The 11631-nt window shown below is 40.5% G+C and overlaps 1 protein-coding gene across 3 annotated transcripts in view; it reads right to left on the bottom strand.

Annotated features, from left to right (window-relative positions):
- Positions 1-8761: 8761 nt before the first annotated feature.
- The window catches only part of dnaaf11 (dynein axonemal assembly factor 11), a 50090-nt gene continuing 47220 nt past the window's right edge, over positions 8762-11631 (bottom strand). For all 3 annotated transcript variants that reach the window (XM_046051792.1, XM_046051794.1, XM_046051796.1), the window contains one exon: positions 8762-9112. In XM_046051792.1, the coding sequence (XP_045907748.1) occupies positions 8917-9112 (196 nt within the window). In that variant the 3' untranslated portion in view covers positions 8762-8916. The remainder of the gene's footprint in view (positions 9113-11631) is intronic.

Genomic DNA, 11631 nt, shown 5'->3' with positions numbered 1-11631 from the left:
TGTTATTATAATCATTAACATTACGATGGTTACCATTAACACTATTATAAATATCTGTACCATTTTTCATTTAGTTTATAGCAACATTACCTTCGCTGTCTGTACCTCTGTGTGTATATTGTGTAGGCTGCCTCCCTCCCCTCTCTCTCTCCTTACATCCCTCTCTCTCTCTCTCTCTCTCTCTCTTTCTCTCTCTCTCTCTCTCTCTCTCTTTCACTCTCTTTCTCTCTCTCTCTCTCTCTCACCCCAACCGGTCGAGGCAGATGGCCGCCCACCCAGAGCCATGGTTCTGCTCGAGGTTTCTGCCTCTTAAAAGGAAGTTTTTCCTTGCCTCTGTCGCCTAGTGCTTGCTCTTGGTGGGAACTGTTGGGCTTCTGTAAATATCATCACAGAGTACGGTCTAGACCTGCTCTTTTATGAAAAGCGCTGTGAGATAACTGTTGTTGTGATTTGGCGCTATATAAATAAAATTGAATTGAATTGAATTGAATTCTGCCATCGTTATCATAACAAGTAAGGCTAAGGTAAAGATGAACTATAGTGGTTGCTATTTTTGAACTTGCACATTAAATACTTTGAGCTCAGGGCAGGTATTCCATTTAAACGAATTGAAAGTTCTCTGGAGTCACGGACAACAGTGTCATATGATTTATTCATTTCAGTTTGTCTACATATATTTTAGCTAGACAGATGTAGAAAACTTCATTTGTACATGAATCAGATTTTGTGTAAGTTTACATATTGTTTTCAATTGCAATGCAGGTAGGCTGTGAAGGATTGTCTTTCACATTTTCTGATCTTTATTTAAAACATTTATTAGTTGGTAGACATTTACATATGCAGTATTATTATATTAATTACTTTTAGTGTGTGTTTAAAAGTAACATTGTATAAATGTATTGGTGGGTGGAGCCAAGTGACCCAGGTGGATTCAATTAGGTACTTAGGACAGAGTCTCTCTTAAATGGGGACTGCGTTGAGTCTGGGGAAGAATGTCCATGTAGTGCGTCTTTCACATTCCAAATCAGATTTATATTCAGGGTCTGACCTGTTAGTAATGCTGGGATAATAACCTAATGTGGGTTTAATAGCACAATTTGAGGATGATTAGGCCTACACATTCACTCTGCAAACCTCCAGGTCCTAGTAAAAAATATGACTATTATTGCTCTCAAAGAAACAACATTCAATTGTGTATTTACAAAAATATATTTTGTGTATGTTTCAACAATGTTCTAAATCACTTTTTCAGTCTTTCTTTTGGGATATAATGTGTGACCAACAGTCATTATCACTGTGGCTTTTGCCCAGAATCATTGTGAGAAAGGAGCTGTTCGTTACGCTGCACTCAACTCCCAACCACTCTGGCAACTACAGCAACCGCGGCGGGTTACAGGGTTAGGAGTCAAGGGAGTTTTTAAAAAGGCTTTAACCTCACTGACTTGTTCACAGTTTCTCCAACTCCTGTTATCGGCATCACAGATCATTCCTGGCTGTTTTGTCCTCCTGTTGGAATTTTTCCCATTGTAAACATTGTTTAATGGAAAGAATATTGCTAGCTCAGCTGGCCAGGAGCTTCACTATGAAATAAAAGAAACACTTTTCAATATTCTCTTTTTAATGTGTTTCATTGTCCAATTTCAAAAGAATGTTCTCAGATACACATTCACACCTAGATGGATAGATCACAGGGTCTCATGGCTGTTTTTCCCATTTACCAAAGATGGTTATGTTTGTTACTTTTAAAAACAAAAACAATTACCCATTTCTTGGTTCAACTCTCTCCCATCTCACCTAAAAGAGGTGAGATTTTATGTATTCTAAATATATATGTCTAGACTGACAGACTGGGGGAGTTTAAAGGATGAGGTTTACTGGATTTATGGAATATTCACACGTATATGGATTCCATCATCTTAAAAACTTGATCCCAGAATGCCCTCAAAACTGGAGAGGTTTATGCGCACCACGTCAAACTTATGTCCACAGTTTCACCAACCACCAGTTAGTATAGTTTTACTTATGTTGCACAATGGGTGTTATAAAGCCCATCTGGATTTATTGAAAGTTGAAACACTGGGAAGAGTACTGCACAATGTAGGGGGATAAAGTCACTGGCAGGGAGCTTTAGGCCTGCAGTGCTTTTTTGAATAAAGTTTATGTATTATTTCAGTTTTGAAGAGTCAAATTGGATGTTTAATTCACAAATAAGTATGAATCATCCAAAACAACATAATCTTGAGTGCATGAAGATTCCAGTAAAGGTTTTTTAATGGACCTCTGGTGCTCTTGAATCCTCAGAAATAAAATAAAAGTGAATGATTTAGTTCATTCTGGGGTTTCATAATGTGGTGTAAAAAATGAAACAATTATTAATCATAACCATTGAGGATGGCTATTCAGCCCATATCAATAACATACCAAACTATATAGGCTAATGTGACACTAAAAATCATGGTTTTAAGTTGATGAATCCTATGTTAAATGCACGTGTTGAATCTTTAATGATCCCATGATGTTCAACTTTGCAAAAGTTATTCAATTATTCACATTATAAAACTGTCATAGCAGATGTTAGTGTAGAGCAGGTTGGAGGACCCAAATGCAGAATACAGAGCAGGATCAGTTCAAAAGGTTTATTAAGAAACTTAAGGCGAGCACACTTACAATGAGTGGCTGAGTCCAGGTATTCCAAAATAAACACAGACCAAGCAAACAAGGTGATCCAACAGAAAATCCAGAGACATGTATAATCCAAAAATCGCAGAACAGGGTACCGGCAGGAACCAGGCAGGGAATGACAAGCTACAACCACTACAACAATGACTGGACAAAAACTGAAGGAAACAAGCAAGCATATTTACACAGGGACTAACGAGCAGGGCGGGAGCAATACAGGTGACAGAGATGAGGCTAATAAGACACAGGCAGGCAGAGAGACAGCAGGGGAAAACAGAAAGACACTAACAGGTTGCAAAACACAAGACAAGACAAACTCAAACCCCAGAACAGAAAAACAGACCAAGTAACTGAGGAATAGAGGCAACTCCACAAGATAGAACAGACTAAGTTGGCTGAACAGAACAGAACAGGCTAACACCGAATGATCATAACCAAATGAATAAATGAAACTGGCAGGCAACATAAACTGACATTTAGCAGACAGAAACCATCATGACAATAGGGAAACTAAAAACAATAAACAGGTAGAAAAATAATTATACAAGAAATAAGGCAGGCACTGATAATATCAAAATAAAACAGAACAGATCAGAATATAAATAAACTAATCCAGAACACAAGCAGACGGATCACAAATTATACATATAACCTACAACCATCAGGGAAAACAGACTGAACTGGGATCAGGAGTAAACACTAAGACATGAACTAAGGCACTAGACTAAGAACTGAGGCAAAGAACTAAAATGCAGGACTACGAAACTTTTCCTAGTCTTTCATTTCTGAGTCCAGCTGCTCTCAGACAGAAGAGATTAAATTTCAACCAAACATTGAGATGAGCAGAAAAAAATAATAATAATAAGACCCAACATCAGCACTTAATTGTAGGGAAGGTGTCTTCAGGCAGCCATAGTTCCTGTTACATGACGGCTCCTCAGCAGTCACAAATCAGCACTTTCCCTGAGATGAATCAACACAAATAGCTAATCAGCCAATCACATGGCAGCAACTCAATGCATTTAGGCATATAGACGTGGTCAAGACCACTTGCTGAAGTTCAAACTGAGCATCAGAAAGGGGAAGAAAGGGCATTTAAGTGACTTTGAACGTGGCATGGTTGTTGGTGCCAGACGGGCTGGTCTGAGTATTTCAGAAACTGCTGATCTACTGGGATTTTCATCACAGCCATCTCTAGAGTTTACAGAGAATAATCCGGAAAACAGAAAATATCCAGTGAGAGACAGTTGTGTGGACGAAGATGCCTTGTTGATGTCAGAGGCGAATGGGCAGAGTGGGTTGAGATGACAGAAAGGCAACAGTAACTCAAATAATCACTCGTTACAACCAAGGTATGCAAAATACCAACTCTGAACGCACAACATGTGAAACTTTGAAGCAGATGGGCACCAGCAGCAGAGGACCACACCAGGGGCCACCCCTGTCAGCTAATAACAGTAAACTGAGGCTACAATGACATGACCCGCAGCAGTAAAGATTTTTTCCTTACGAAATTAAATGTAAGCTCTAGCACGTGGTGTGAAGGAGCAGTCTGAGAAGGTGGTTTTCAGTTTGTGCTGGTAGTTTGTGCTTTTTACTCAACTACAGTGATTTTAAAGTAAATGAAAGAAAATATAGGCAAAAAAGGGGGCCTCCAGTTGTAGCCCAGAGCCAACTCGCTGAATCCATGGCAACTCTATACCTGTTTATATCTATAGTTATATATCTAGGACTTTCTGCTCCCCTTTAGCTTGATGTTCACAGTAAAAACTTGCATTCTTACTGGTTCTTTCTTTTCATGGTATTGCAGAGCGAGCCACCCATCACAGCTCTGCATCTGTCCTTGGCTGCAGCACAGGACGCCTGGGCCAGCAGCGATAGAGAGAGAGATGGAGATGGAAGGGGGGGGGGGGGGGGGGGGGGGTTACTCTGAGGAGAATGGTTAAATAATTCATACCCAGAGAGCAAAAGAAGGACAGAGGGAAGATGGAGAGTCCATGAAAAAAGGAAAGACCACTCAGGAATGTCTTTGAATTTCCTCCCCATGAATCCTTGAAGTGCCCCTTTGATTGTGTTTTATACTGCCAAGTGAGAATCAAACAATCAATCTGAATTTCCATCCCCAGTGAAGACCCAATCTTCTCACCATAATTCCCGTGCTCTGCGTGCACCCGTCCTCCGAGGATGTAACCCTGCAGAGTGTCGCTGTGGCGTTAATTAAGCAGAGCTGCAGCTACCTCGGATTTAAAGCCGGCAGGACTAACTTAGTGTTACTGTTCGTCAAGTGAGTGAACAGCACAACACATGCTGACACTGATCCCAGGCCACAGAGGCTCAAAAACCTCCCATCACCCCCCGGGCCGCAGCCACATGTACAGGAATCATAGAGCAGCCGTCCTATTTATCACAAGGACAGTTCAGCCAGTGCCACACAATACAAACATTGAATTTGTCTTAAAAGTCTCTAGAAAGCCGGAGAGGATGGAGAGGAAAAGTGATGGGGGCCAATTTACATGATAAGGCAGTTGACGCTGTGACTACATTAGACAACTAATAAAAAAAATGTAATGCTAATTCAGTTCAGTTAGAGCAGCCTTGTCACACAAATATTTATATATTGAACCTAGTGTTGTTTTACAGTTAGGATCTCATTTATGTAGTGTCGGCCATCATGATAATATAAGTAATATAACAGTCTTGCTAGCAGCTCCGTGAAGCTGTACGTTGGAACAGCGGTGCTTTGAGCTCAGTGCTAACGGAACCATGCTAACAAGCTCACAATAACAATGCTAATATATTAATGCTAAGCGGGTTTAATGTTTACCATGTTCACCAAACACTAAATTAAAGCACTTAAGCACTAACACTAGCACTGTTTAGCAGGTATCAAAAATATTGGACAAATTCAAATTTTTACCTGATGACCTGATACTGTCAGCGTGGCTAAATACACTTCGGAACCACTTTGATCGCTGGACCACCAAGAAGCAGAGAGAGACGGAATCCACAGTTCAGTCATATTGTCTAAATCAAATGATCCATCAGCCGTGAACCAAACTAAAACAGAAATATCAGCTGTCTACATGTAAACAATTATAGTCAACGAGAAGGTAGCCCTATCAAATACAGTGTGTATTTACAACAGCCAATACTGGAATTTTTTACAACCTGTGATCAGGTTGCTGCTGACGTGCTGACTGTGTGCTGTGTTGCCTATCAGAAGCTCTGAGCTCCTAAATCTGATCCCAGCGAACTAAGTTGTTAAGAAAATCACCGGACAGGAACAACTGGCCAGAAATTACCACCCAGCTCCCTTTAAAGCATCACTAAGCAATTTCACAAATACTGTTTGAACTTCAAAACCCAGAAATCCTGTAAAGTGACAGTAAAGTGCAGACAGCAAGCTGGTGTTTACCATCCTGTCTGCTCTGTGATGCTTCCAACCAAAAACAAACTGACGAGATGAGAGGGGAAATGATGGAACCTCAATGTTGCTCCCCACCATGTTTTCCACTTGCTCTTTGATGTTTATTCTTTTTTTTTCATCAATAGATGAGCGTAACAAGTATACGTATTACATTCATTATTATTATTACTGACATATTTTGTAGTTTGTGATGGGATGCCGTAGGACATTTGAGAGAGCTTATTTATCCGCAAAACAAAAAATACTGGAGTTAATGTTAAAGCTGCAAAAATGAAGCAAAGCTTTTATGTTTTGTAAGCAGAGAATGAAGATACCTATTCTGGTCCTGAGACACGTGTAAGCAAAATAAAAGCTGTTCTATGTTTTACAGACAAAAAAAGAGGTTAAAAAACAACTATAGAGATCAAACGCTTCATCAACAGTGTCACATGAGTAACAGTGGAACAGGAAGTTACAAGTCAGGTATGTCTGACCCTATTCAAAGTTACTGGAACTGTCTGTTGTCATGGCAACATACAAAAATCAATGAGGCAGCAATGGAGCCTGGACAGATAAGAAATAGATAACTGAGGGGAGAGGCGGCAGGTGGTTAAGCTTGTTTTGTGTCTGTGTTTAATCACAAAGGAAACAAAAATCTGACTTGGGATTCTTTGCAGCTGGTTCTGATCTCTGTCTGAGGGTTTTCTCCCTGTTTACAGAGATAGAAGTGGATGACTGACAGATGTGAAGAAGAGTGCCTATTAAGACCAGAAAAGTTTGTTAATCCGGATCTGTCAGATCAAAAGCAGCTGATTTAATAGAGAAATAAAGTTCAGATGTCTGACAGGTTGAGTCTGAGCTTACCTTTAAAAGTGCTTGTCACTAAACCAAGCTGGTGCCTGAGCCTGAGCCTAAACATGTCAGTCCACTTCCTCCCAAGTCTCAGGCTGGGCCTTAAACAGAAAGACCGGTTCAGGATCAGACAGAGACACAGAGCGAGAAAGGCTCAAGTTCAGGTTGAGACACTGAGACAGGTTCATGCTCATGATAGGAGACAGGCTCAGACACAGACAAGAGGAGGCTCAGTCAGCTCAGACAGGTTCGGGCTCAGTCAGAGAGACAAGCTCTCCCGTTACAAACAACCAGAAGCAGCAGTTAGGATGAGCAAAGCCCAGCCTTAGATATGTGAGCCTGGGAAGGCCTTCTCTTTTAAAGAAACCTCTGAATAATTAACCCACATTGACATAATGGTCCCAGAGTGAAAATAAATAGCAGTTAAATGAATTGTTAAATATCCGTAATGAAGCATTTCCCACTGATCGCAGGCGACTGATAACAAATTGAGTATTGTCGGCATATTTGAAATGCCAGCGTCGATGTTTGGTATGTCTCATTAGAATGAAAAAAGATTCAGTTAAATGTCTACCAGCATGCATTATCTGCACAGCCGCACGGCCACATGACAGACCAGATTATTTATCAATAATTAATTAGGATGTGCTGCCAACAGACCACTGATCAGCTTCTACTGCCAACTTCAACTCAGATATGGGTCGTGTAATAGGTCTTTGCTAGCTCCAGAAAAGTCTACAAGTCTAAAAGTCATGACGTAACTCTATTAATATTATATGACCACATCTACTGACAGATCCAATAAACAAAGACACAACTGCTAACCACCACAAACATCAAAATGTCCTGGACAATATGATCACTGTTACAAAAGCTTGTTACAAATGGTGGTCGAACATGATTAAGAGTCCAAGAGTTGTGCCAACGAAACATAATTTTATTAAATAAACATGAAAGAAGTTCAAAATGTAACTCAAACTAAATAACAAGTCTGATGGGCTGGCCAAAATAAACAAGAAAGGGAAGCCCTCCAGACCAGCCCACAAAGGGCCGTAGGATCTGGAGGCTTCCCCTCTACCCTAAACCAATTCCTAACTAAACAAACAGAAATAAAGCCACAAAAACTGAACTACTAGTCCCATCAGAAATATAAGAGAGAGGAGAGGAGGAAGGAGAAGAGGAGAATGTCCCAAAGGATCTCTCAAGGTGTTGCAGCTGTAACGGCACTCAGAGCTGCTCAGGGAGGGAGGAGAGGAGAGGGGAGGAGAGGAGAGGAGAAAGTTGTGACCTCCAGGCTTTTCGGGTGACAACACAGAGTGAAGTAAAGAGCAAAGAGACTTCAGAAGAGTTTCAAGGAGAGAACAAGTTTCAGAATCAGTTTGGACCAGTGTCCTCTGGGCACAACAAAGAGCCTCTCTGATCAAAGTCTGGCAGAATATCTGCTGGTGAGCTTTAAGGAGACGCTCAAGACAAGCATCACAACAACAAGCAACACACAACTCTAAAACACACAAACGGGCTACAGGCAAAGCAGACCAAACTGGGCTGATTGATTTTCCAGCTCTCTGCAGCTCCCTTCCGGCTGCAGTTTACAGGAAAAAAACACATTTGCAAAAAGTAACAAAGAAAAACTGGTTTTCTCCCTGAAGTTCTTTTTCATTCTTGGACAGCAACATCAGGGTTTAAAAGGTCATGAAACCCACTGAAATAACGGTGAAACCTTTCAGTTCAATAAGAATAAAATCAATGTTTTGTTTTCTGCAACAGCAGTGTTTCCCTTCACAGCCCATGGGTATCTATAGCTATATATAGTCCTCAAGAATATCTAATCAAAAGTGCAGATCTTTATGTTTTAATGTTACAAATTATTTGTATAATACAAGCATTCAAAGCTGCCCAGTTATCTGCCTTTTACTTGAAAGTTTCCACCTCTGAAACAAGCGGCGTCCATCCTTATTGGTCAGTGTTATTTCTCTGTCTTATATCAGTGGGGGGACATCAGGGTCGTCCACAAACCCTTCAGAGAAGCTGCTGTGACCTGTGGTGGTTGGTGGAGGCAACCTGGACATTTCTAGCGGACCCTCTTTGGTGCTCTGCCGTGGCACGATGTTGGCAAGGTCGATGGCTGTGTACTTGCTGGGGTCCACTTCCAGTCTCTGGGGACCTTTTTTTCCCCTGTAGAGTGAAAACATCAGGGAATGAAATACATCAGAGGCAATAACATCATATTCTTCTTTTATGACACTGTATGTGTCTGAAGAGAAGAAAATAATAAATGAAGTGACTAGAGCCCGACCGATAAGGTATTAAGACCAATACCAATTTCAGTATTTGAGGATTTTAAAATCTGATGTGCCGATATATTGGCCAATGTTCTTTTTTTCGCACAACATAAACAAAGATTATCCCTTAGATTTGTAGCTATATGACCTCACCAAGATAACATAACAGAATGCTGAACAAAAGTAGCCGCCCCAAAGAGGAGCTAGATAACTTTGTTTGTCAGGAAGCCGCGTTAGATCCTTGTTCAGCTCACATTTATTTACATGTCCCCTCTGGTTTAATCATTTCTGACTGTAACTACAGACAAGCAGACGTTAAACACTATAATTTAGCCACTCATTAACGTTAGCTTTGTGGCTGATCTAATTGAGCAGAGGGCGTGATGATCGAAAATATTCAGAAATGATGAACAAGGGAGAAATAAAAGGACCGTTCACTAGAACTGCAGCACTGTTTGTAACATTAAACATAATGCTGTTGTGACCTGGGAGGAAACCGGCAGAGGGTGATGAGAAACGGGAGGGTTAGCATGGATGGTCATGAATGTTTTAAGAACAGGAGAAGTGATGAGGGCTATTTATATTATTATTAAGTCATGTATTTAAGGTGACAAATGACCAACCGGGAATACAGACACTCTCTGTTCCTGTTTCTGCATGCTCCATAGACTGCGGCCAGGTAATTGATTGATTGTTTTGTGGTGTTGCAGGGTAATTAACAGGGGATTTGCAGAGCGCCCTCTGGTGGGAAAATTATGCAACACTCATGACATGAAGGATCCGACTCACTGTTTCTTTTTTGAACGCAGATGCCGATTTATCTGCAACTTATTCATATCGGTCGATTTCAAACCCTTTTAGTGAGTTAACTGGTAATGTAACCTAACGCCTCAATATTGTTGCTATGGTTACTTGCAGTTTAAAAGGTACATTATAAGTTTTGAGCACTAGTGGCGCTATGGTTTTGATGAGCGGGTCCAGACAACATGTCTGATGATACCCACAGTGTGTGTGCACTGAATGTAAATATAACTGTGTTTTCACAAGATAATCGTAGTTCTAGATCCATTTACTAGCCTTTTCCTTTTGTGTGCTTTTAACCACATCTCACAGTCTTCATGAGCGGTTGGCATTTTGAAAATACCATTGAAAGTAAAAGATTAGCACATTAAGATGCAGCTGAAAGTAACGTACAAAGGAAAAAAGTGCAGCTTGAGTTGAGATGAACTACTAATGCCAAGATCTAGAATGAACCTTCATGCTATATGAAACTATTTACAAGAAAACTCCACCAGGAATTAAACGTTTGACTGGCGCTATACTGATACATTTCGATACATTTGCTTTAAACAAAACTGTTCAAAAAGCCATATCCTGCATCTACCCATTTAATTTCCCACATGACTAAAAAACTAAATCTGCTAACTAATCTAATTTAATTTAATAATAAATGACAGAGGTCAAGTGTAAAGGGGTTAACAGACACCAAATGACTTATTGTCAAAGTGAAATAAATCCCTTGTCATTTGTCTTGGTAATGTTTGTGCACAGACGTCAAAGTTTCAAGATTTAATGCGACTGTACAAGGTCAATATGGGACCTGAAAAATCTGAAATATATGTGCAGGACGTGCAGTTAAACCCCCAGACTATAAATATGACTGCTGCATGTATGCCATATATGCATTTCAGTTTAGGTGTTTTTTAGGTGTATCACTTAATCAGCGGGCCGATTAATCTGGCATTTTGAAATAACTGGCATTTGCTGATACCTGCACTCAGAAGGCTGATATACAAAAAATGTCTACATCCACATCTGCAGGTAGCCTTGTCAGTGTGGCTGCTGTGGGACGATGTTAGTGCTCCCCCTTGTCAACATCGTCTTTTCTAATACAGTGGGGGAAAAAAGTATTTGACCCCTTGCTGATTTTGCAGGTTTGCCCACTTACAAAGAATGCAACAATCTACAATTTTAATCATATGTACATTCTAACAGTGAAAGACAGAATCCCAAAGAAAATTCCAGAAAATCACATCATATGAATTTATAAAAATTGATGACCATCTGATGAGGAAAAACAAGTATTTGACCCCCTACCAAACAGCAAGTATTCTGGCTCCTACAAGCCAGTTAGTCTTTCTTTAAGACACAGCCCCAATCCCAACCAATTATCTACATCAAATACACCTGCCTCACCTCGTTACCTGTATAAAAGACACCTGTCAACACCCAAACACCCAGCATCCAACATCAGCACCATGGGCAAGACCAAAGAGCTTTCTACGGACATCAGGGACAAGATTGTTGATCTGCACAAGGCTGGGATGGGCTACAAGAGAATCGGAAAGCAACTTGGAGAGAAAAGATCAACTGTCGGTGCAGTTATCAGGAAATGGAAGAAGCACCACACCA

Source organism: Micropterus dolomieu, linkage group LG06 (assembly GCF_021292245.1).
Source record: "Micropterus dolomieu isolate WLL.071019.BEF.003 ecotype Adirondacks linkage group LG06, ASM2129224v1, whole genome shotgun sequence".
Classification (NCBI taxonomy): Eukaryota; Metazoa; Chordata; class Actinopteri; order Centrarchiformes; family Centrarchidae; genus Micropterus; species Micropterus dolomieu.
This window is presented reverse-complemented; position numbering and strand designations above follow the sequence as displayed.